General features: G+C 40.8%; 1 protein-coding gene across 1 annotated transcript in view; it reads left to right on the top strand.

The window, feature by feature from the left end:
- The window catches only part of EBF3 (EBF transcription factor 3), a 198,241-nt gene that overhangs the window by 114,792 nt on the left and 55,949 nt on the right, over window positions 1–27,500 (top strand). Inside the window, exons 7-8 of the mRNA XM_084841941.1 lie at window positions 20,113–20,194; window positions 24,247–24,364. Coding sequence (XP_084698067.1) covers window positions 20,113–20,194; window positions 24,247–24,364 — 200 coding nt within the window. The remainder of the gene's footprint in view (window positions 1–20,112; window positions 20,195–24,246; window positions 24,365–27,500) is intronic.

Genomic DNA, 27,500 nt, shown 5'->3' on the forward strand with positions numbered 1-27,500 from the left:
GATCAAGCAGCAAATCCATGTTTAGAAGTAATAAAGAGTTTATTGGTGCTAAAGCCAAAGATTTTCTGACATAGGAAATATTTTTTGTTCATAAGAAGAGTATTAAATCCTTTGTTTACTTGACTTTGGTAGGAAGATATGTAAAGTGGTTGTCAGATATTTCTTGGGAAAAGCCAATTAAAGAGTAATTATATAGACACACACACACACACACTTGGCTTCAACAATCTCTTCCTTACTATCTCTACTATGTGGTTTCTTTTTCAGCAAATGTTATGGTTTTTATATTTATTGTTTGACAGTAGGACAGTAACTATTTTTAAACTGGTTGAATTAAATATTTCTTAAAGTTAAATCAAAATAAATCTAATCCCTTAAAACATTGAACCCATGCTTAGTAACCTATCATCCATCCTTCAGTAAAACTAATTCCTATCCTAAAGGGAATTGCAGTAGCTTATATGGTTTTTTGTATATTTTTAACATGGTATGCAACAAATTTACACTTGCCATAAATCCACAGGTAATACATATGTGAAAGTACAAATAGCCCTATCTTCTCCCCTCTTTTTGGTTGGAAAGAAGGAGAGACTGGGAAAGTAAAGTGTCCCTGTGGACTTATATAGGCGTTTACCATTCATATCAGATGTTACATTACATATCCTATGAGGCAAGTGTGCCTCTGAAGCCCCATGATACAGCAGATATCTGTGTAGTTAAGGGTACAATTCCTGCTGGCTGGGGCATGCTGGGAGTCGTAGGTCTTTTTCTGCCTAAACATGCATAAGTTTGTGCCTTAAGTGTGTGAACTGGTCCTTCAGTATAGTACAACTTTTCATAATATGCGTTGGACTCAATCCTAAACACATTTTCTTCTAAATCCAATAGATTTTACTGGGATGAGTTTCCAGATGTGCTTAGCATCTTTGCATGAACATTTAAAAACAAACTGTTTTTAATGAGACCCCTCCAAAGTCAATAATAGAGTTTGCAGTATTAGGTGCTTGCATGTACAGCTGTGAAGTACAACGCTTTTTAAAAATCCAGTTTTAACAATTATTAATTTCACAAAGTCTTAAAACATAAAAAAAAGACTCTAGCCAGGTAGAAAGTGGTGGAAGAGGGGAAGAGAATGAGAAAGCTTTCATATGACCAAAAATGTCTCCTGTAGATTGTTATGTGCATAAGGCTTAAGCCCAGACACATTTGCAGATGAACTACTTTTACTAGCTTCTCTGAGACATGACATTTGTTCAGAAGATTAGCCAGGTTGTAATGTGTAGCATAATTGCACTGTGCGGATGTCCCAGAAGTGAAAACCTAATTGCTTGACAGGACTATAACTTTGTGGTATGCTCTCACCTTGTTAGGTCCTTTTCTGATGCAGTTCAAATGAAGTCTGGCCGCAGGTGTGCCTAATTTACCTCGCAACAGATCGTGTTGAATTTAATTGCGCAGTGGTTGTTAGGAAAAATTGGTGGGTGGAATATCAAGTGACTCAGTGTACACTGATGGCAGATGGGCATTAAGAGGTATTGTGAGCTAAATGTATAGGTGAGTTGAGTTAATAAAAGATGTAATTTTGATTTTAAAATAAATCCTCGTTGTAGATAATATAGTTAAATTAAGGGGTCACCTGTCCTTTCTTTAGCAGTAAGTTGAAACAGAAATTAAGAAACACTTGACTGTCCAAAACTTGTGGTTTTTATTCTTAGACAAATATAAACCTGTGAAAATTCACAGAAAGGTTTTTTTTTAATTGGTTTATTCTAAATTCTGTCTTCACCTTTCTGCACCACTTCCTAGCAACAGCACACCCACACATGTTGAAATGTTTTCCTGAGTGGAACTGTGTTCAATTTTTCTTTAACAAATGGCATCCTCCAGCAGGGGGTTAAATGCCACCAGAGGCCTTCCTTAGTTCCGCACATACTATTCAAACAATAATACATAGCCTCTTCTAATCTGTGACTGAGTGTGATATTTTTCCTTCTGAACATTCTGTGACATTACAATAGTTCAGCCAATATCTTTGAAGCTCGCAGGCTGATTTCCAGCCTCTGAACTGCCTTTTTCTCACCTGCTTGCTGTGATATGCATTTGACTCCTTTCAGCTCCTGTATGCCAATCCTCACTTCCCTCTGCCTTTGTTCCCTCATATCAGGTGCTGTGACATCACAGCACTACAGCAAATGGCTACAAAGGACTAAAAGTCTGACATGTTTTAGTAAGCTTGTGTTAACTTTATGTATTCACCTTCATTTTATTTCTGGGGAATTTATTTTAGAATTATTTTATACAATGTTTATTACAAGGCATTTATAACCGAAAAAGGAAGAAACATGCAATGTTTGTTACAGAATTATGGAAATAAAATGTTTTTTAAATTTATATTTTATTTATTCATTTATGGTATTTATCCACCATCCTTCAATGTTTTTCCAGGGTAGTTCACAAACACAATGGAAACGATTAAATACAGCTAAAATGCAGCTTACAAAAACGTACAAAAATGAAAACATCAATACAAGAGAGCAAAACACCCTCAGAATTAAAAGTCCCACTTAAAATGCCTGAGAAAATAAAAAGTCTTTGCCCATAGCATAAATTTTTATTATTTATTAAATATTATTAAATAATATTTTAGACTTCCTTTAAAGGTGGTGTACAAAATGAAAACAAGCAACACAAGATTAAAAAAACCCAGTACAAAACAATAAAATTCAATAAAAACAGTACTTATAAATAAAACCAGCAGCCCAGAAATTAACAAATAGCCAGGGAAAATGGAGGTCTTGAGAGTTTTCCTGAAGATCTGCAGAAGAAGGGACCTGTTGAACACCCAATGGAAGCTCATTTCACTATCAAAAAAGGCCTCTCCCTTGTACTCACCAGTCTAACCACCCTTTGCAGTGGGCAAGTGAGAAGGGCCTCAGTTGATGATCTCAGAATGTGGGCAGGCTGATATAGTAGAAGGCAGTCCTTCAAGTAACTTGAGCCCAAACCACTGAAGGTCTTAAAGGTTAAAAACAGCACTTTAAATAGTGCTCAGATATGCACTGGCAACCAGTGTAGCTGGTGCAGTATCAGTGTCACATGAGCTGACTGCTGAGCCACCACCAATATCTGGGTGGCCGTATTCTGAACCAGCTGACATTTCTGAACCATTTTTAAAGGCATTCCCATGTAGAATGCATTACAGTAGACCAGCCTGGATGTCACCAGAGCATGAATAACCACGGTAGGATCAGCCCTCTCCAGATAGGGTTGCCACTGGCATACCAGCCTAATCTGGTAAAAAGTACTCCTGGCCACCACTGCCACCTGAACTTCCCCAGTTAGCATCCCTTTTTCTGTTTGTTACTTACTGTTGCCATGATAGAGGAGGCACCTGAAGAAGGTGCCCAAATTATTTTGCCTACAGTTATTTTGGAAAAGGTTGTCAGATGTCTATCAAAGATTGCTAATCTATGTCATCTTATTCGGATAGAATACGTTTTAGGTGTGTGTGTGTTTTTACTAATTCTAAAGTTACTTCTTTGGCAAAACTTGCCCTCCCACTTTTTAATGATTTGGGCAGATTTAAACAAATATGTCTGCTACCATTACATCTAGTTTGAGCTTCATAAATCTTGAGTTCAATGATATATATGAGTGGAAATGAATGACATTTTGTAAAAGTTGTAGTAGTTGGTGGTGTGTGTTCCCTTCAGGTGCGAGAGAGCATCATTGGTAGTTAGTGTAGTCCATTCTTGGCCATATTCCCTCCCCTTTTTGTTTTACTGTATTCCAAATATAGCAAAGACCAGAAAAGGCAAATTAGGGACTTGCCCCTAAATAAAAGATTCAAAAGGTGATGTAGAGGATCAGTCAAGAGTATTATTAGGTTTGTCCACAGTTCAAATATTACCATGAACATGAAACCATTGGTCTTACTCAACTTACAGAGGGGTAGCTGTGTTACTCTGTTGCAGCAAAACCAGCAAAGAGTCCTGTAGCACATTACAGCCTAACAAATTTATTATGGTCCAAGCGTTCATGAAACTGAGTCTATTTCATCAGATGCACATACTTACTTCAACAGTAAATCAACTTATCTCTCAGCCTTAACAACAATCTGCAATACAGAGATAATTTACTGACCTACTTTACAAGGTTGTTGTAACGGTTACTGAGATAATGTATTGGAAGCATTCGGAGCACTCAAAAGAACCACGTATATGCTAGTTATTATTAGTGCTGGGCCAAAAATAATTTCCACACATTTTTCGACCATTCTCATTCAATTTGATAGAGAAGAAATTGCTTTGAAAAAAATTTTCAAAGAAGAAGAAAATTTCAGAGAAATCCTCATGGGTGGGGGTTCTGGATTCTTGTGCTTACCTTGCTTATAATGTGCCAGAGGAGTGTACATGATTGTTCTGTATCTCATTTTACAGTCATCTCTCAGCCTGCAGTCTCCCTGGCTTCCCACACTTAAATTAAAACCCAGGAGAAGGTGTTATGTGATAATTCCTCACACAGGGCTTTTTCAGATCAGGGAGTGCAGAGGCCAGGGAGACCACAAAATGATAGACTGATGTGTCATAGAAATAAAAACATACACAGCACCCTCGGCCACCTCACAATGATAAGATAAGCTAAAAAAAAACACCAAAAAATCAAAGGTTCCCTAAGACTGAGGAAGAAAAACAGAAGCCTCTTTTGTGATGGAAGAAAATGTTCAGAAAATTGCTCCACTTCTTCCACAGAGCTGGTCATAACACTACTACACCTCACAGCTACTGCAGGGCTTGCAGGGAAGGCCCAGCATAATACACATCTGCATTAGAGACATAATTTACCCATTATCATCCCCTCAGTAATTTTACATTTGGGAGACCCTGGAGCAGTTGCTGGACCCTGGACAAAGACAGCTAGAACTGACCCAACATTTCTCAAAAGTCATTTTCTGAGAAAAGTTCTGAGATTTTTTCTTTTTCTTACCCCTTTAGAAATAGAAAGCCACTCTGCAGACTTTTCTTCACCATTTGGGGGTGGTTGTCACCTTCCCCTATCCCCTATACTGCCCTGAAACAATTGTGGAGGAAACAGAATGGTGGCCTGGCTGCCAATGTAGTTACTGCTGTTGCCACTTAAAGTGGCAGAGCAAAAAACAAAAACCCTTTTAAAAAAAAAGAAAGAAGCTGCACTACAACCACTGCTAATGGTGAGCCTCACTTCTGAGAAACTGTTGGAGAATTTCTCCTCCTAAGGGTGCTTCCAGACAAGGCTTTTACCATGCCATCACCCTGCCTCATTCACAGAATTTTATGGGGTTTCCAGATGACAACAGCTTCCACTTGTAGCCCTCCTGTGTTTTCCCACTGTTTCTTCTGTCTTTTTTCTTACTATGGAAAATACATTAAGTAAGAAAAGATAGAATAGGTGCACCATGCCTTCTGATTGCTAGCACTAGGACCCCTCTATCTGAAAGCTCCCCTAGAGAAATTTGGTGAAATGTCCCCCCACCCCAGTATTTTTCTGCCCACAAATAGGGTGGGAGATTCAGCACAGATAAAAGTACAGAACAGATACTTCACACAGCACATAGTTAAATTACGGAATTCGCTACCTCAAAATGTAATGATGGCCATCAGCTTGGATGGCTTTAAAAGTACAAAGCCCTAAACAACTTGGGACCAGTGCCTTCTCCCTTACCAACCTGCCTGATCACTCCCTTACCAACCTGCTCAGTCATCAGAGAACATGCACCTGGTGGTTCTACATGGACCTATGGCCCGACTGGAGTCTACCCAGAGAAGACCCTTCAGTGTGGTGGCTCCCTTCCTATGGAACTGCTGCCTCTGGAGGTCAGGCAGGTGCCAACACTGGGTTGTTCTTGGTGCCTCCTGAAAACAGCTCTTTTCCAGGAACACTTCCTTGGCTGACCAGCCTCAATTTTATTGGCACTCTGTTTTTTAATGAATAATTTTAACATCATGTTTCATTCTTTTTATCTTTTGTTCATTTTATCTCTTGTTGTTCACCGCTCCGGAATCTGTTAAGATGTGGAGCGGACATGGGGACAATAACAAATGTTGTCTAAATGTTATTTGTTTACAAATAAATACACAAATAAATAAAAGAGGATTAGACATAATTCATGGAAAATAAGGCTATCAATGGCTACTAACCATGATGGCTATATATTATCTCCAGTATCAGAAGCAGTATCCCTCTATATACCAGTTGCTGGGGAACACAGGTGCAGGGGAGCTATTGCACTTACATGCTACTTGAAGGCTTCCCACCGGCAGCTGGTTGGCTGCTGTGTGAACAGAATCCTGGATTAGATAGGCCTTTGGTCTGATCCATCATGAGTTCTCTTAAGTTCTTAGGGTTGAGAATTTTGAGAGGCCGTTTGTGCACAGCTATCCTCCTCCTCCTCTTCCTCCTCCATACTGAACACAAATATCCATGTTTTCAAAAGAGGAAGTCTCCCTCCACCCAACTAAACATGAACATATACAGTCACATTTGTAGCTTTCTTTCCTGCAAAGCAGTGGAGTACCTCAGGCATTTCTTGAGTCAAAGCTTTTAGTTAGCTCAAGAAAAGGGTTTAATTTGAGTCAGGGCTTAGCACCAGAACCTGTTTTGAAATCTATGGTTCTTGGGCTAAGTAATAGACAGCAATCCTAGAAAAGCACAGACCCAGGAGTTGGACTAGGAGATAGGAGTCAAGAGATGAATGAAGAAGTCAGGAATAGAAAGTAAGTCAGGATCAAAGGACATATCAGGAAGCAGGACTAAAGAGCAAGGCAGAAGGCACCACACAAGGGCAGTCACACACAGATCCCTAGACTATCTGTTTGAGTCCCTGCAGCTCCTGACAATGGTTGAGCCATAGGAGTATGTCCTCTGGGCATGGTGTCGGGGGGGGGGGGAAATCAGGCCCAAAATAAAATGAGGTACTACAAAGGAAGACTTCATTCACCCCTCGACTGTAAAAAAAAAGAAAAAGGGGAAAAAAGGCACAGTCCCTCCAGCTCCATATTACAGTACAAATAAATCCATGTAATTAGAGTTTAAATAATAATGCAAACTCACAATTTCAGACCTATATGTGTACCAGTGCCAACAAATGGAGGCTCCCTCCAGCACAGGACAAAAGACAAGGTCCAGAATGGAGCAGAAAAATACAGAGGTACAAGAAGGACAGGAGAAAAATGAAGAGGCAGGCAACACAAAAGAAACAGGTTGTGGGAACCAACTGCAAGAAACTGTTCAAGTGATCTACCCTGTATGTGCAGGTAGCAAAGACATAGTAGACTTGTCCAATTGTCTCTTGCAGAATTATATCTGCCTTTTTGCTCTTTGAGATATAGAACTTTCATGCTGGGAAGCAAGTGCCAACAGTTCAGTAGTGCACATGACTGGCTGAGGCTATCTTATCTTAGCTCGCTGATGGCTGCAATGTGAAGGGACAGGACTAACTGAGAATCAAAACCTATTTGGTGAAGCTTCTAGAAGTCCAATTCTAAGAGAGAACAGAACTGATTGAACAGTGAAACACCATATACAAAGAAAGAAGTCTTGTCATATGAGTTTTCTCTGAAAACTCCTTCACCACCTGAGAAAGGGGCACCAATGGGAAAAACAAAATTTTTAGTTGGTACAATGACTAACATGGTTTGTTAGTATTTTTTCTTTGTCAGGGTGGGCAGAGACTAGGGGAGTCTCCCCTCTGTGTAAGGATTACTGAGATCATGTATATAAAGTGCTTTGAACACACACACACACACGAGAGAGAGAGAGAGAGAGAGAGGTTGGTGTAAAGCGGCACAACAAGCAAAGCAACATGGAGGCTCTGGATCCATTGTGGATACAGTCAGTCTTAAGGTAAAATGTATATGAAAGATAGAAAGACTAACAACAGAGTATTAGCACAGCTACTGATAAGGTCAGAAACCGACACGTTTAGCTTAAAATATATTTTTAATACTCTGTTGTTAGTCTTTCTATCTTTCATAAAAATTAAAATTTCAAAGCACATGCACACATATTATTCTATGATTATGTTTTTATATATACAGTTCACCTGAGTTCATGAATTCTTCCCTTTACTCACTGCAAAACACACAAAGCCATTTTATCAGTATCATTTTGGCTCTTTGTCTTCCATTCACATCAGATTTTTGATGTAGATGACTGATTCGCACATTCCAAAAAAAAAAAAAATCTGGTAATTTTTCCTTTACCTTCTCTTCCTCCCAGCAACAGATCAGGGAGGCAGAAGGTGATTGGCTAGGATTGTATTGTTCTAAGCAGCTCCTGGCAAACCCAAGAGAAATAATGGGCAGGCAGGCTTTATTTTTCACATGTGCTAGTGAAATGTAACATACCACCAGTGGGAAAAATGCTCAAGGGAAGAGAGTTATTGAAACTGAACCTGCAGTGGGAGAGGAACTACAGGCTTTGGCATAAAACTGCAGACTGTGATGCTGCTCAAACAAAATTTTAGCCCAAATTAAGGAAAGTACAATTTCCGTCCACCCTCAGCATCTTTCTGAGGTTATATATCCATGGATTCCATACACTGTGAAGGAATATTTTAAGGAACTATTATTAGTTGGTGGTAGTGGGTGCAGTTTTTACCCCAATATTTTTTGGAAATTGAACTCTGAGCTTCCAAACAAAAAAATAATCATGTCAATGTTATCATCATGTCAATGTAATCATGTTACTTGGTAAATAACTTAAGGTGACGTTTGCACACTGGGGGTCAATATACACACACACACACATGTTGTGAGCCTTTGTGGAATCATGGCGGGGAAGAATAAATGTATCATCTGTTCTATATCGTTCTATATTGTAATTGTATTTTATAATTATTGCTCCTGATCTATGTTGTTAGCCCCTCTGAGAACATCAGTAGAAGGGCAGGATAGAAATAATACATTGTTGTTCTGTTAAGAAATTTGTCCTTTGTTTCACAATAACATAAACCCACTCTGCTATGAAGATTAGCTTCTTGTTCACTTAGCCTTGAGCCTTACCAGTCTATTGCAGCCTTCTCCAATCTGGTGCCTTCCAGAAGTTTCGGAGTTCATTTCCCATCAGCCCTAGCAAGTATGGACAATGGCCAGGATTGCTGGGAGTTGTCCAAAACATATGGAGGGCACCAAGTTGGGGAAGGCTGGTCTAGTGCAGTTGCCCTATAATGTTAACTGCTGTGGGTGGTGGCCAGAATGCTGCTCATTTAGCCCCAGACCAAAGTAGTATAGTATGACAAGACTGGTATTTTTACCATCCACTCCCTACGTTCTACGGGCAAATTGAAGTAGGAGGAAACTGATTGAGGGATGGCTTCCACCTGGGTATGTTTAGGATGGAAAAGAGAAGATTAACGTTTATTTACATTTACCTTCCCATGATGTATGGAAGAGTTTGGATAGAAAAATTGGGATTAGGGGATGTGCATCCCATTCTACACATTCTCAGACCTTAATTTCACTCATCCTTCCGGGATATTTTAAGCTGTTTGGGGATCTGTCCCAGGCACAGCTTAAAAAGTCCTTTGAGGGATGAATAATTAGGATCAGAGGAAGCAATCTTGTCTTCCACTTAGTCCCCCCATCGCCAACATTCTTTTGGCTTCAAATTGTCTGAATATACTTTTCATAAATTGCACTTGTTTTCTCATAACAGCAATTCAAATCAAATCACCTTGCATTTTCTTTCTAATTTCCAGTGTGGTGCTATTCTGAGATCATTAGCATGTGAGGAATATCTGTCTAGCAAGTAGTGAGAATAATGCACTGGGGTGGGGTGGTCATAGTTGCCAAGATGAATAGGTTAGCATGTAGTACCTGAGAGGGAGTTTGATAATAACTTTCAGATAAAGAGAGGGCTGCCCTAGGAAGGAAGGGGCTCAAATGTCCTCTTTGTGTTCTATAGAAAATGTTAGAAACAGTGGGCTAAGATATTTCAGCAGGATGATAAGCACTTACTAGCTGGGATGGAACAGATTATTTAAATTTGTGGTGGAATCTCCATCATTCAAGGTTTTAAAGAGCATATTGCAGAAGGATTTGGTTGGATAAGGCAAAGGTTTTGACTGAAGGGTATCTTGAGGAGCTGTTAGCTGCATGTCCAAAGGTGTCCACTAGTAGAGATGAGAGTACAGAATTTTTTAAACAAGAATAGCTTTGGGCAGGATTCCGGTTTCAAGCAGCTGGTTGCTCTTGGTGACCCCCTGGCATTCTTTATAGCTCTTTGTAGGAGTGAAAAATATTTCTTCTTATGTCACTCCTTCTTGATGAAGCTTTATATCACCTAAGCTCTTAGGGCTCTTAGAGATTACAGCCCTAATTACACCATGAAATGGAGATACAAATGTGGCCCATGCTGCATTATAAATTGTGTTGGTTTGTATTTGAGCTTATCCTGAATGAGGTGAACACATATTTTTCAAATGCGTTTGGAATGCCATCTGAATCACAGAATAAACAGATTAATTAGCTTCATGATGTAGTAAAAGTCTATTAATATACTTTTAAAATACAGCTCATCATAAAGAACTCGGCAATTGACAAAAATAAGTCACATAAAATTTACAGTTTCTAGGCATCTTTCATCATTGCTTCTCAAATAATTCAGAAATACTCAATATTTCTTCTGCCCTTTATTTTGTAATTGAAAAGATTGGAGCCAAAAGCTCTAATTCCATTCATCCCCTTTTGCGCTACTGCTCTAGCAAAAGAGAGCATCTTGAAATATCTCTGATTTTCATGGGAATTATTCACGGGGCGGGGGCAGGGAGAGAGTCTTAGACATGTAGTGTCTTTGCCACCTGGTATAGGCAAAGGGCTGGAGTACTACTCACATTTCCTACTGCCATTTGGTGATGACACAGTTAGCATAATAGAAGAGTTAATTCCTATGATACAGGATGTATTGATCAAACTCATTTATCACATTTATATCCCAACTACCCCATTTTATCCTCACAACAATCCTGTTAGGTAGATTAGCTGAGACACTTCCACACTGAGCTTCAAGGCTGATTTGAACTAAAGCCTCTCTAGTCCTACTTTAATCACAGCACAATATCCATTGGGAATCTCATTAATTAATCATCCTTTTGAAAATCTAGAATGGGGTGAGCAACTTCAGGGAATCTGTGGGGCCCCTTTTGACCCCATAGTCCTCCCCCCACCCTCGCAGGCCACACTCCTGAATTTGGCAGCATGAGCCCAACAGGGAATAGGAAGTGGTGGTTTCTCTTCCACTTCTTCACCTTCTCCTGCCCCTATTAGTTATGTTGTCTCCATGAGCAGAGAAGAAGTTCTGCTTTATCCTATGGCACCTAGGATGCCTTCCCAGGGACCACTAGGCTTCAGAAATAAGAACAAATGGCAAAATTAGTGGGGCTGTTTCTTGCTGTCTAAGTGAAACTGTTACCACACTCTGTCTCACATCTGCTATACAGCAACTTCAGAAAACATCTTATTTCCTAGCTTGGGAGGTGTCACAGCTAAGTGATAAGCATTTGCTTTACATTTTCAATGGTCAGATTTGGTCCGCAGCTTCTCCAGTTTAAAAAGCATAGCACGGTGCGCTGTGGATCTAGCTGAAACTGGGTTGATAGAAGAGACCCAAGATTTGATGGTACAAAGCATTTGGCAAGCTAGATTTTCTTAAGACCCTACTGAATGCCACTGCAGAAACTCAGTAAGCAATGGGGAAAACTGGCAAACCTATCTTCTGAGAATTCACAAAACATTTTTGCTAAGAAATGTTCTACAAAAACTCAAAGAAAATTAGATGCAAGCTCTACTACAGTGTTTTTTCTAGCTAACTTCGGCCATATTCCTGCCCTCCTGAAGGCTGGAAAGTGCAGGTGCACAGCTATGCATAAGCCTTATTCTATTTACAGTCTGTTGGCAAGGGAATGGATTGAGGCCATTTGTAATCATTGGATAGTGGGGAAAGGGGGTAGGGTAGGCTACATTGTAATTTCCAACCAGCGCTGGTAAAAACCAATTGTCTGTACTTACGGGCTGCAATGGTGACTTGAGGTCCTGACCCCTAGCCCATTACTCTTGGATGCTGCGCCTGTGCAGGGACCTCAAGTTTTCAGTGGCTATTTGTTTAACTTCAAGTAAAAATGCTCATGGATCTATCCCTGGGGGAGAAAAAATGATAACCAGTTAAGTGCCACATATATTGTTAAAGGGCTCTGGAAGGCAAGATGTCTGTTGGTGTACCATTTGACAGAATTTAACTAAGCATCCTATATGGATATGCTGAAATGTCACAATTTATGTCTTAATCTTTTTATCTATGTACCAAACTTTTAGAAGCTGAAACATCTATTGCTTTTAAAAAAAGAATACAATGCATGAAAAAGCTTTGCTGTACAACTGCCATGTATTAACTAGAGTTTATGTGAATCCAGATGACCTGTCCTGACAATGAGCACTGGCCCTCAGGCATGACAAAGAAGAGAAACAGGTTCTCAGGATGCAAAAATAAATTTATTGTAGAAAACACATATGTCTTTTTTTAAAAAAAAGAATAATAAGCACAGTGGGCAAGTTTCATTTGAACCACAATGTGAGGTGGAGGAGATGTTTGAAACCAATGGGAGCTTTTTTCCAAGGCTAATTGCAGAGAGGGCAAGCAACTTTTGTTGGGAATGCAGCTAAAGAGGGAACAATTAACCCTCCCCTCCCATTGCAGTCCCAGTGAAAACCACGCCCTCCTGCAGTTAGTATTACATTAAAATAAATAAATAAATAACAGAGCTTGTAACGAACTACGCACTTAAAGTAACGTGCAGTTTGATCCTCAAATAAGTCACAAGTAGCAGGTCAAGCTGAAGTTACAGGACCTTGGGTAGATCCAATCAGACAACTTGCTCTAACAAGGTTCAGAGCTCAGATGAGGCTTTATCTCTCTCTTGAGCCAGACTACCCCTCAGAGGCTCCCCCATCTTCCTGAAGAGTGGAGAGCCTTAAAGGGTTAGTCCTCTGGGCTGGAGCTTAGAACTTTATCGCTTCTCAGTCAGCTCCTGCCTTATACATTGCCTGTGCTGGTAGGGGCTAGTTCTTCTTCATGGTCTCTGTGTATCGCACATATGGGCTCTGCACCTGCATGGAGCCTCATTTGGGAAACTTCCATAGCTGAGGAAAACACTTTCGGCAGGAACCTTCCCCCACTGTCCACTGTGCATGTCCCAGCAGGTTCCCACCCGTCTCCTCAGTTATCTTTCAACTGCCTTTCTGAAAGAGTGCTTTGTTGGGGACTTCCTCTTAGTAAAAATTCTCCGTTAAGTTTAGATACTTTCTTTCCCTTTTTTCTCTCTTTTTCTTGTCTCCTAAAAAAAAAGTAGTTAGTGTTGTAGATCCTTTCTTCTTTTTTGCGATCTTGTATCACTGAGAGGTGTGTATGGCCGTTAAAGCCCCCTTTTGCAAATGCATTCAGTGCGGCAGCAAACTACCCCCCACTGATGGATATTCTTTGTGTTTGCTTTGTCTGGGGGAAGCTCATGTGGTAGAAACCTGCCACCCTTGTATGAATTTCACAAAGCAAAGTAAGTGCTATCGCTCAGACTGTTTAAAGGCTTTGTTGTGGGAAAAGGCACTAGAAGCTGTGGACACTAATTCAAAGACTGACATATTTCAGCCTGCAGCTATGTCAGGGAATTCACAAAAATCTTCATCTCAACTCTCTAAACCCTCAGCTCTAACCATGGGCCGGACAGACCCGCCTACACCTGGCCACTCTCTTGCTGTTTCTACAGCGAGGAAGATTGCAAAAAAGGCTAGGACGCCTAAGACCTCTACTGAAGTGAAAAAGAGTAAGAAACCTAAAATGCATGAAGTGTGTTTGAGACTATGGTTCAACCAGCTCAGATTCCGCCGCCACCCCCATTGCTGGATTCTCCCATTACAAAAGCTCCATCAACATTAGTGCTGGTACCGAGACCCCTATTGGTATCGCTACAAGAGCAATTGCCAACAGCATCAACCCCTGAGGGAGAAATAAGGGACCTATCGCCCCCATTGGTACCTCGAGGTTATTCTCAGCTTATGCAGCCACCTTCATTATCAATACTGAGAGAACGCCTAACAAGGGAGTTCTCTCCCGAGTCACTTAGATCTGAGGGGTCTGACTTCCCTTATGCTGCCCATTATGAAAGGGACAGATGCTATAGGTCATGTTCACCTGTAAGGGAATATAGTAGACCTTCTGATTAGCTACATCCACCTCGAATGTGTTATGCCTAGTACAATTGGCAAGATCCTACAGATTTCTTTCCAGAATAGACATGCTATCTTGGGGCCACCTCTCCACATTATGCTCAAGTACCAGAGGCATCACTATTACGACCACCACAGGAGGATTCATTTCTTCCTCCCCCTCCGGTACCACCTCGGTCTTCTTTGAGAAATCACTCTCCAACAGGAAATAGAGAGTCATCAGTCCCTGCAAGGCGTACGCCTCCAGGTCCCCTCCAAAGGGCAAAGCCTAGTATGGCAACGCATGAGGATGTTACATCCCCACAGTCTATAGAAGATTACCAATCTGATTCTTCTTCGATTTCAATGGCCCCTCCCTCAATATCTTTGCTGGATGATGTTGTGAGTGCACAGGAGTGCATTCCTCTCTGAACAACTTTTTCATTTTTTTGATCAAATTCTCCAGATAGCATGGTCATTGGGGATTGAGACCATCTACAGAGAAATTACAAGACCCAGTTTTTGATGTGGTTTACATCAAGGCATCAGCACTGATTTCTATCCCATTTTTGCCTACTCTATTACAGATGGTCAAGGATTCCTGGAAGGCCCCTTCTTCAATGGCCCCCACTTCAAAGAGATTGGAATCTCTGTATAAGATTCAGGAGAAAGATGTAGGCTTTGTGTTTACACATCCTTGGCCTAATTCAATTATTGTTGAGTCTTTGCAAAGCAAGTCTCAGGAAATTCACGTCTCTCCGGCCGACAAAGAGGGTAGGTGTTTAGACCTGTTGGGAAGGTGACTCTACTCCTCTGCAGCTCTGGGGCTTAAAGTCGCCAACTATCAAGCCATGATGTCCTGATATCAACTTTTCTTATGGGAAAAGATTGGGTACCTCTGTGATTACCTTCCAGACGAACAGAGAGAACTGGCAACAATTTTTCACATGGAAGCATTAAGCTTGTCATGTCAACAAATCAACACCACGTGACATCAAACGGATTGCATTGCTAAAGCTATGGTTGGGGCAATAGCCCTTAGAAGACATGCCTGGCTTCAGTCAGTGGGATTAACTCCAGAGGCATGATCACAAATAGAGGACCTTCCTTTTGATGGGGAGGGCCTCTTTAATGCTAAAACTGATGAAGCTATGGATGCAATACAGAAAGCAAAGAATACGGCAAAAAAGATAGGAATATCGCAACCGACCCTATACACCCTGTATTGACACATAAAATGGTACCAACAGCAACCTTTTTATCTACAGCGGCATTATCAGGATGGGCGTCCTCGTTTTCAGTCTCAGACACAACAGCGCCAGCAACAAACAAACCACTTTTGTCCCTCTCACCCGAAGGGGGACACCTCTTCTAAACGGAGGCTTTGACCTGGGCCTGCATGTAACTCCTCTTACTTCCATGCGTCCAATGTTTTGTTCTGTCCTCTCCCATCATCTACCTGTTTGGCTGACGATAACCTCCGATGCACGGGTCCTTGACATTGTCCAGTTTGGATACCACATAAAGTTCAAAGTCCTCCCTCCTCTCAGTATTGTGAAGGTTACCACTCCATCGAAGATCCTATGGGAAGAGACAGAAACCCTTCTTGGAAAGGGTGCTATTCAAAGGGTTGTTCCTTTCACGACAACGGGCGGGTTTTGTTCCTACTACTTCACAGTACCAAAGAGAGATGGAAAATTTTTGACCTATTTTGGATCTTTGAAATTTCAATCTGTTCATCCGCACTACACAATTTCAAATTACAATGTTAGCCAGAGGTTTGCAGAGGTGGATCTCAGAGATGCATATTTCCATATTGCGATTCGGGAAGATTACCAAAAATACCTCTGTTTCATTATAGGGCGGAGATGTTCCAATTCACAATGTTCCTGTTTGGTTTGTTGACAGCTCTGAGAGTTTTACCAAGTGTGTCCCTGTAGTTTGCACCTATCCCCGCACCCATGGAATAGAAACATATCCTTGCTTAAACGATTGGCTAGTAGTGGCATTGTCCAAGAATCTTCTTTCTTTGGCTGTCGTCATGATTAGAAGTCTTCTAGATGCCTTGGGTTTTTCACTAAACGAAGACAAGTCACACCCACTCAAAGAATCCCATTCATTCGAGCAATTTTAGATTCTATGATGGCATGGCCTTATCTTCCTCTTGACAGGCTGCATACACTTGTAAGTCTCACCAAGAGTCTTTTTCAGAATCATGTTACAATGGCCTTCCATATTCAGAGGCTCCTCGGTCTGTTGGAGTCAACAGTGTATGTAGTCACCTATGCGAGGCTTCAGATGAGATACCTACAGATTTGGTTCCTCTGCACATTCAATCCAATAGACAATGCCTGTTGGGTCAGATTGACAATCCTCAGAAAGGTGGTGGATACCTTGCTGTGGTGGATGGACACTCAGTCTGAATCAGGGGATGCCTTTCTTGCTGCTGATACTGAGTTATGAGTTGGTGACCGATGCCTCTCACCTGGGCTGGGGCGCTCACTGCAGGTTCCTACAGACTTGTGGAGTTTGGCTAGACACCGAAAGATGTTTACACATCAGTGCCTTAGAGCTGCTCACTGTAAAAAATGCACTTTAATCATTCGAGACATAACTCACGCACAAGCATGTGCAAGTGCTAACAGACAATACGCCAGTCCTCTAGCATCTGAACAAATAGGGTGGCACCTGATTGAGCACACTGGTGAAAATGACAGTAGATTTGTTGGACTGGTCTGTAGCAAGGAACATCACCCTCACGGCCCTCCATACTCCAGGCAGGGACAATCTTTTAGCAGACTCTCTAAGTCGAACTCCTGAAGTATCTCACAAGTGACAGTTGGCAAGGTTGTCTCTCAGGAACATTTTTCAGAGATGGGACACACTGGTCATAGACCAGTCATAGACAGCTCAGAATGCTATTTGTCGCAAATATTGCTCAGGGGGAGGACTGAGAAAGGAGTCACTCAGGGACGCCTTTCAGCTTCAGTGGTTGGGGAACCTGCTTTACTTGTTTCCACCATTTCCTCTGCTACCAAGAGCCCTACAAAACTTCAGGAGGGACCAGACAAACTGTATTCTGATAGCGCCATGGTGGCCCAGACAGCCGTGGCTTTCCACGCTAATCAAACAATCAAGAGGCCATTATTACAGATTCCCATCGATACCATCGTTGCTGACAGTGGACAACAGCCAGGTCCATCACCCTGACCTACACACACACAAACATACAGATTGGAGATTTCGTCCTCCTTAGCATCTTCATCTGGGAAGGTGTTACAGGCAGCTCAAAAACCAAGCACACGGCTCTCTTATAGAAACAAATGGGAGGCATTTTCTAAATTTTTGGCTTTAAAGGACATTGATCCACACTCTGCTCCCTCAGACATTATACTTACCTTCCTGCATATGCTGTTCGAGAGGGGACTTAAACTACCATCCATCAGGGTATTACAGCTTTTCATCTACCTATTGAGGGTTTTTCAATATTTACACACCCTGTTGTGCATATGTTTTTGTGAGGACTCAGGAATCTGGTGCCTCCAGTTAAAATTTTTGTGCCACAGCGGAGTTTATCAGTTGTATAAAAATTTCTAAAACGTTTGAGCCTTTAGCCACTGTAGATTTAAGACTGCTTTCTTGGAAAGTAGCATTGTTAATTGCTGTTACCACGGCACGGAGGTTTAGTGAACTTTGTGCTTTACAGATAGATCCTCCGTACCTCGTTTTTCATAAAGATAAGGCAGTGCTTCATCCAGATCCGGCCTTTCTAAGGTGGTATCTGCTTTTCATGTAAACCAGGATATTGTTTTGCCCACCTTTTTTCCTTCTCCATCGTCTCAATTGGAATCCATGCTTCATACTTCAGAAGTGAGTAGAGCACTCTCATTCTATAAAGCAAGAACCAAGACATTTTGAGAATCAAAAAGACTCTTTGTATGTTATGAGGGTCCAAAGAAAGGTCGTGCGGTGTCATCACAGCATCTTGCGGCTTGGATTGTTTGTGCCATCACTTTAGCTTATGAGCTAGCTGGGTTACGCTTAGATGGCCCTGTTAGAGCACATTCGACTAGAGGTGTTTCAACATCGACGGCATTTGAAAGAGGTGTATCATTACTGGACATCTGCAAAGCTGCAGTATGGTCGAAGCCATTGACATTCATCTCTCACTACCGCTTCGATGTAAATGCTAGAGAGGACTGTAACTTCGGTTGAGCAGTTCTGTCTTCCGCCCTTCAATAGGACACCTACCCACCTCCAGTAAGTCAGCTGGTTAATTACCCATATGTGTGATGCACAGAGACCACAAAGAAGAAATGCAGGTTGCTTACCTGTAGCTGTAGTTCTTTGAGTGGTCATTTGTGCATTCACACAACCCACCCCCCTCCTCACTTCGCTGTCGATGTCATGTTGTCAGAGCCGGAGTGAACAACTCTTCTTGGTATGAGATCAGTTAGTTGGTCTCAAGGAACTGAGGAGATGGGCAGGAACCCAATGGGACATGCACAGTGGATGGTGGGGGAGGGTTCCCACCAAAAATGTTTTCCTCAGTTATGAAAGATTCCCAAACAAGGCTCTGTGCAGGCAGAGAGCCCATGTGTGTGAATGCACAGATGACTACTTGAAAAACTACAGTTACAGATAAGCAACCTGCATTTCCTCAGAGGAATTTAGCTCAGAGGTTACTATCTTTGGGGCTCCTGGATCGGAGGCCTTTCATTTAAGGAGCTCCAGGCTGACAGGCTCAGCTCCTCTGTGGCTTGAGCCACTCATCTTCCTGATCCATCTCCTCTGCGTCAGCGTTTTAGCTGCTGCTCAGGGTTGGGGTCATGACACCAGGACAAACTGAGCTTGTGGGACATCAGTGCTTGGTGTATTGCCTCCATCAAGCATTGCTGGACTGAATAGCCATCAAGGTTTCTCTGTCTTTACACCTGAAAAACTTAAAGCCTTTTCTTTCTGAATAGGCTGAGTTTTAATGTTGTTGAAATAAGCTAAAATGATCTTTTTCACATGTTTTCAAGAAGGAAATTACGTATCTTTGTGAGCCATGGGAAACAATTTCAAGGGTTCTTTAACCCCAGTTTGTTTATTTATTATTACATTTCTATCCTGCCTTTTTTCCTCTTGCAAGGAACCCAAGGCAGTATACATGATCCTTCTCTCCTTTTCATCCTCACAACAATCCTGTGGTTAGGCTGAGAGTCAGTGACTGGCCCAAAGTCACCCAGTGAGCTTCATGGACAAGTGGGGACTAGAATTTGGATCTCCGAAGTCCCAGTCCAACACTCTAAGCACTACACCACACTGGCTCTCTGTTTATAAGAAATAATAGTCTAAGTCACTATGACAATTACTTGTTTTCAAGTGTGTGTTTTTAAATACACAAGCCACTCATTTGACATAGGTCTCTGTCGTTATAGTAAATAGCTTAAAGCCTAATCCTGCATATTTTTACTTGCAAGTAAGTACTGCTAAATTCAGTGGGACTTATTCTCAAGTAAGTATGCACAGGATTGCAGACTGAATTGGCAATTCTAAACAAGGGAGCAAGTCATACTGACTGGAGTGAGGCTTATTTTTGAGTAAACATGTATAGGATTGCAGTGTAAATTGCTGTGTACTGAATTACACTATTTGAGTATCTGACACAAAGTACCTATCCTTTTCTCAAAATAGGAAGCTGTGCATGTTCAAGCAGATGTTGCTATGGGTACTGCCTTCTGTTTACAGAAATGATCTTTTCTTTACAATAAGAACATAGCATTCTGTTTTCAGCAACACATCATTTGTAATTGTTGATATATAATCTGTTGCATATTTACAAATCTCTTCTGTATCTCTGACATCTCTAACAAATTTTAATTTTGTATTTTTGTAGATTTTTTCTAAAGTTTTTCCTCAAGTGCAATCAAAACTGTTTGAAGAATGCAGGCAACCCACGAGATATGCGAAGATTCCAGGTACAGATTTCAAAAAGAGTTAAGACTACATGCACAAGGCTTGCATGGACTTGCTCAGAAAAAAAATTATGCAAATAATTTAAGTGGGGCTTACCATTTCTTCAAAATTGTTATAAATATTTGCCAAATTTATTTGGAAGTTATATTTTCAGTTCTTCATAGCCTGTGCAGACCTCCCAACCTTCCAGAGCTCTCAGTAGAGAAGCAGGTGTTCTGTCCCTCTCCTTTCTACTCTTATTTTAGCTGTTCCTCTTATGGTGATCTGAATAGGACTAAGCAGGAATGCCCCCCCGAACACGCACAAACTTCAAAGAGAGAGACAGTAGCACCTGCTTCCCTACTGAGAGCTCTGGAGGCTCCAAGCTCTGACCTGCATGGAGGCATTTCTATATGCGTGGCTAAATAGCGAACTAATAAGAACTTGTAAATATCTACTGATGATATTTCTGTCTTCAAAAGAATTTTCCATGTCATTGAGCAGTTATATTCTATAGCCAGGGTGTACAACTCAGGAGCTGTATGTGTTCCCACTGCCCAAGCCTTAACTGTTCTCCTCCAGGGTGCCCTGATCTCCCCCCACTGCTGCCAAATTCCTCCTGCTGATTTTACCATTGCAGTTTCAGCGGCCATTGCTGCTCTGTAGGGATCACTGGAATGCGTGTGCACATACACTCCGTGTGTGTGTGTACACATATGTGCGTGCATGCATATGTGTGTTTGTGTGTGCATGTGTGTGGCTCCCAACCCCTGAGCCATGCAGCCCTCAGGGCTGAGAAGGTTGTGTACCCTTGCTCTACAGAAGAGTTTTGCACATCCCAAATCCCATACGTTTACTGTAGGGGGAAAAGCCATGTGGAATTTCTTGAATTTTGGATCAGTCTTTGTAACTTTCTTGATGTACAAGTCCAATTAACTTTCATTTAAATAAAGGTTTTAAAAAATAGAATTATTTTCTACTTGTTTCTTGTTACAGTTTTCCAAAATACTGTGGTGACCCAAAACCACTCCAGAAGAGTTTCTGCCTTAACCTGTTAAGGTTAAAATCAATTTTACTGATTGAGAACAGTTACAGAAAATGCCACATTTTAGATTACAAATACATTTTAGGCCCAGAGATGGCCCTTGGAACAATGATTTAGCATTACAAATGCATATATCTTAGGTTTCTATACATAGCCAACTGAAACAGATGAAGTTAGCCAACCTACAGTAAATATTGGTGTAGCGAGGGAGAAAGGAACCCTTCAGAACAATTCGACCAAGCCTGTTTTTATGCATCTTAGGTTCACATGGCAGTGATAATATTGATCCATATGAACAGAGCATAACTTGAAACCTGGAATGAGTGGAAATGTCTCTCTTGTCTCACCAGTGACTACATGAAGCATCAGTCATGAGTAATCTTGTGGTTGGCAATGAAGCCACTAGAAAGACAAATCTGGGTTTCCTTAGCTAATATGCCTACTTCTCAGAAGGTTTAAGTGAATTTAACAATATGTCAGATCTTGAACAATATTTTCAACTTTTCTTTTTTTTCTTTTCTTTTTTTTACTATCTCAGCACTTGCACTGCAGGAATGAGCCAATAAAACAAAGGAGAGAACATATGTACTTTTGCTGAACTACAGAATTTTTCTTTTGTGATTACTGACCTATACATAAGTGGCAGAGCAAAAAGTGTTGTGTGTTTTAAATACTGTCTTTAGAAAATATACTGTGGTCTAGCAACTGGGGGAAAAATAACTTTGCTTAGAAGTGCACTTAACATGCTTCATTCTACAGGCAATTTATCTGATACCCCAACCTTAAAAGTATTATATGTGTTTAAGTTGCGGGGGGTGAGTCAGTCATCTTTCTAATTCATTAAAAGCAAATAGACTAATAACGTGGCTGTAAGAACTGGAATCTGGGGTGTTGGAGGTAAAGTCAAACTTTATGAATCTCCCATAATGGATGTCCTTGAGATACAATTCAGTCTGACTCTTCAAGAAAACAGTGCAGGCTGCAGAATTACAGACTTCCAGAGAAACACCCTCAGGCTTTTCTCAAGGGGGACACAGATGGCTTCCTCAGAGGAGGCAGAATATACAGGAGAAGGTGCTGTAATAGCTGATAGCTAATTACAGCATGTGGAAAAAAACAGGATCAAAGGTGATCTAAAACATAGAAAATAGGAAAGAATTTACATCTGATGCCTGCAATTCACTATTCTCAAAATGGAAAATATACTGCGTTTTCATTTATAGTATGTCATTGTGGGATGTGCCTTTCTTTCATTTTTTTTGTTCCAGAAATTGTTGGCCCTTTTGTTAACATGGTATAGCACCATTTTTCCCTATTCTTAAGCTAAACATGTTAGAGTAATTGCTCCATTGGCAAAAATACACCACCTGGGGGGGAAAAACAAGAGTGATAGTACAAGAGTAGTTAAAATAAAAGCTGGAGTTCCTGTCTGAGCTATTTGAAAGACTTCTATAAGTTTGGCTGATGGATCTGGCCATATGTACATATTTCTTTTAAATTATAATAAACACAGCCTACAGAAGTACCATACATGTATACACACAGATGCAATGGGCCAGGACTGGGTAACCTGTGGCCCTCCAGATGTTGTGGGTCTCCAACTCTCATCAACCCCAGCCAGTATGGTCAATGGCCAGGGTTGATGGGCATTGTAGTCCAACAACATCTGGAGGGCCACAGGCTTCCCACTGCTGCAATAGGCAAAGGCTTTTCATTATAATTTGCTTTCCCATTCATTGATTTTTGCAGTAGTATTTCTAATATACAATTCACAGTTCAAAGTTTTTAATGGCATGGATGTGCATTCTTATAAGCATTCCTTTTAAAATTTATACTAAGAAGCAGTTGAAACCCAAAGTAGGCCTTATCCATCACCTCTTCTATGGTGAGACTCTGAACCGGGAAACAAGAATAGAAGACTTTCACTTAAAAATAAAGAAGGAAAATCCATTGGCATAGTAGAGTCAATCTGCATCTGAGTGAACTTGAGAGTGGATATTTTTCATGGATTGTAAGCACTTTTAATATTCATGTTCAATCTTTTCAGATACAAAATTGCATTAAGCCTGCAATTGTATGATCCTTGGGAGGTTGTCCCTGGGAAGTTGTCCCAAGGACCATTAGATCTCCCTCTCCTAGGGTGGAAAGAGTGGTCTTCCTTTGAGTGGGGGACTTGATCTTGCAGGCCTCCTCCATAAGGCTGTGGAAAGTTCCATGAGGCTGTGAAAAGTTCCACACTCTGTGGTTATGCAAAAAAAGAGGCATTCCAGGGTTTTTCCATAGATGTGCTGGGAGAGTTTGTGGATCCAAAGCTTTCCCATGCCCCTGAAATGGGGGAAGAACTATGCCAGACCTGGAGCTAGTGTGTAGGTCATTATTCCAGGGAAACTGTTTAAGAAAAGAATGAAAATGGCTTTGGATAAGACTATTCCTCTACCTTCAGATCTTCCCCCCATCTGCTGGTAGGATACCTCTGTAAATCTAATTGTGAAAGTGAACTAGAGAACATTTCTGAAGAGAAAACAGAGTTATATGTAGTTACAGATTTATGAAGCAAAGTATTTTTTCCTCTCTGACTTGGAGTGCTCACAATTCTTCATTTGAAGACAGTCTCAAGTGTACAAATTTTAATTGGATAAACTATCTAATCAATATATCAACAGATCAATCAAAACAGTAGCTTTTAAAATGAGTGGTTAGAGGGGTGTTTCTGAAACTAATGGCTAGAAGAATATTTTCCCTGAATTGAATTCATTTGTTAGCATAATAGGATATTAAAGTCTAATTAGTGCAGCAGGTGTTAAAAGTGGGGTGGGGTGGGGATTGTGAGTTGAAAAATCTCTACCGATAACCAAAAAGAAGTGAATGGCATCTATGAATAATCTACATTTATAAGAAAATAATAGACTGTATGGTTTCACTTTGTCTTTTAAAATAAAGCTTATTGCAGCAGATGCACCACATTTTTTGGATCTATATGCTTCAAAAAAGAAACGTGTTTCTTGTCTTTTCTTCCCCCCCCCCCCCCAGGTTGTTGTATCAACAACAGTCAATGTGGATGGCCACGTTCTGGCTGTCTCAGACAACATGTTTGTACACAACAACTCCAAACATGGAAGGCGGGCTCGCCGCCTTGACCCCTCAGAAGGTACGGCCCCTTCTTATCTGGAAAATGGTAGGCACACATTTACATGCCTTTTTAATTTGCAGTGCTTTTTTGCACCATATTTTATGTTGGTACACTACTATATTTACTTTTTACATGATTCCTTTCTCCTCTTGATCATCCCACTAAAATACAGTACATTAGCATTTCTGATTACACATCAAAGAGAAGATCATCCCTTCTGCATTTGCTTCTGACTTAAATTTCCTTTCTTTAACATGTAACGTTTTGCCATGTACAGCCATTCTCTTATCCTTTTCTATTTATTAGCTTACAGCTTTTTCTTGCCATCACAGTTTGGTTTTATTTTATCTTGGCTTGTCATAATCCTCAGTCCAGAAATACATTCTCAGATGACGTATGTAAGTTTAAATGGATTCTAAAAAACACAACCAACTTTGTAAAGAATTTTCCTGTTCTTGAGCCCTACTGCAACAGATTAGGGAACTACAGAGGTCCTGTATGAGGAAAACATCATGCTTTCCTTCAGGCAGAGTCAGTAAAATTGACTTCTCATCTGCTTTTCTAAAATCGCTAATGTGCAGAAGAGGAAAAAAAGTTTAAATTCTATAAATTTAGAAATATCAGGACATCAGGCCCTGCATGTTGCATATGCAATTATGTAAAGTCAGATACCTATTTAGCATCTACTAAGGGCCAAATCACAAACCCAGCCACATATATGAGAGAGCCATTGATACTCTACATTTATGTGGGACTATAAATATGTATAATAATTGGTACATTTCCAACAGTGTAAAGCAATTTGAAAACATTTTATTTATTTATGGCATTTATATGCCATTTCCCAACCACATATGTGGCCCTCAAAATGTCTTATAGCCCACAACAATAATATGATAAAAATAACTCCATTAGAATAGATAATAACAATACATACAACCATAGTAAAACCTCTAAAACCTCAAGAATAGCCAGCACAGGGATAACTGTGGGATAACCCCCTCTGTTAGTATGTCAACTTTCTCATCGTCATTTTCACCAGCTGTTATCACTCCTCATCCTCTGTCTTATTGTTACCACTTTCTTGCTCAATACGCAGGGGTCCTTCACATGGAACTTTTATCCTGCGATTGAGAGTGCTCTTTCATGGAAGTTTGCAGGCTCTTTACATGATGCCGTGACCCTCCAGGGCATCTCCTACATTAAATGCCGTTTGTTCCCTTTTTAAATAGATTGCAGATAATGAGCTATCAAATTACCCCATTGCGTTCTGCTTCAGTTTCCTCCATGAAAAGAGTTAAAGCAGCAAGAAGATGAGTGAGATCAATGAAAGATAATGGAAGACTCAGATACAGGGAGAAGGAGGAGGGAAGGGGACGGGGGAAGGGGAGGGGGGAAATGAAGCGCACGTAAAGGGAGTCACTTGTGATCCTGCATTTAAAACGGAAGCAGACAGCCCCGTTTTAAATGCAGGATTTTAGGCTGGTATAGGGATGCTGCAGAGTCAGTGAGCAAGCAAGCAGTATAATCTACTGCACCTTTCTCTCACCACCACCTTTGTGTGGGTCAGAGCAAGAGGCAGAGGAATAGTCAGTCTGTGGTAATGAAGAGGAGGAGCATCTCCAGGGGACTTTTGTCAGTGGGCCCCTGCTGGGGTGTGGGACCTTGGCCCCTTCCCTACAAGCTGTTTTGCAAAGAATATAGATTTCCCATAAGTGATAGCAACCTGAAGCAGATGAAGATCTTTAGATCCCAGCCTAAATCAATGTCTTGTCTAGACCAAGAAATATTTTAGAATATGAATAAATTGTTTAAAATAATAACTTGCAAAACTCCCCCAATCAGCCCAAAGTTGTGCTTTCTTCGCACCATACTTCTTCACACTGCCCAGTGTTAAATTATAGAATTTAAATATGACTTTAGGATATTACACAAATTCATGACAGAGGGTAAGGTTATCAATGGCCAATAGTCATGTTGACTATATACTGCCTCCAGGATCAAAGGCACCATGCCTCTGAATACCAGTCACTGGGAGCAACAGTGGGAGAGGCCTCTTGCCTTCATATCCTGCTTACGGGCTTTCCCATAGGTATCTGGTTGGCCATTGTGGGAAACTGGATGCTGGTGTGGTTGGGCCTTTGGTCTGATCCAGCAGGCTCTTATGTTCCTAGCTGTCAGTCTATAGGATTTACATACAAACAACTTTAGAATAGATTGTAGTCAGTGTCTGGCCTGATTAAATGAATTATCTAAGTGACGTGGTAGCTGCTTCTGTATGCTGGGCTCCATGTTGCTGTGGTAATATGTGTAAGAGCCAATGGTTTATTTGTCAGTGCCATACCTGCAATGGGGCTGCTGGCATTAGAGAAAACCATATGCCAAGGGTGATTTACATGATAGTCCCTTTCAAAAGGTATCACTATGAGATGAAGCTCACCCATTCGGAAGGGGGCTACCATATCACATAGGTAATATGTGAATCTGTTTCTGTTCCACATAATACATATAGTAAATGCATAAACTGATGGTTGCAACATGCAGTGATGAACCAATAAACTATAATTTTGGCAGCAAAAATGAAGTATTAATCTTCTTTGCTCCAAAAAACATTTGTTTTTCTTCTCTAATAACTAAGGTAAAAGAGAATGAAAAAATATAATAATTAAAGGTTGCCCTGAGCACAAGAGTCATTATAGTCTATGACGTATTGTTTATCTCTTTCATATGTACTAAAAGTAGGTGTGTGTTTTGCCTGGCAACCATCACTAATGAGGTTCACAATTAAGAAGGTTGAATCCTCTCTCCTAGTCTTTGCCTTCCCGAGAGAGAGAGAGAGAGAGAGAGGTGGGGAGGGGGAGGGTATGAGAACTAGCAATATTATAGGTTCAGGAAATCATACTCCGCCCTGCGGTGTGTTAAGCTGTAATCTAGGCTGACATTCAGATTCTTCTACTGTACTAGTATGATCTTTAGCAAAACATAAATGTTTGTTTTTGTAAGTGGTATAAAAATTATTTGACTCTAAGCAGAAAATGCAACTAGCATAATAAAGACACCTTCATATTACTACAGGGAAAAAACCTATGTGTATTGCTGCTGCTCCAAGAAAAGTCTTGATTGGTTTACATAAATGTTAAAACATAGGGTAAAC

This window comes from Heloderma suspectum, chromosome 3 (genome assembly GCF_057233095.1).
Source record: "Heloderma suspectum isolate Gila_16-S chromosome 3, 16-S_ref, whole genome shotgun sequence".
Taxonomy (NCBI): Eukaryota; Metazoa; Chordata; class Lepidosauria; order Squamata; family Helodermatidae; genus Heloderma; species Heloderma suspectum.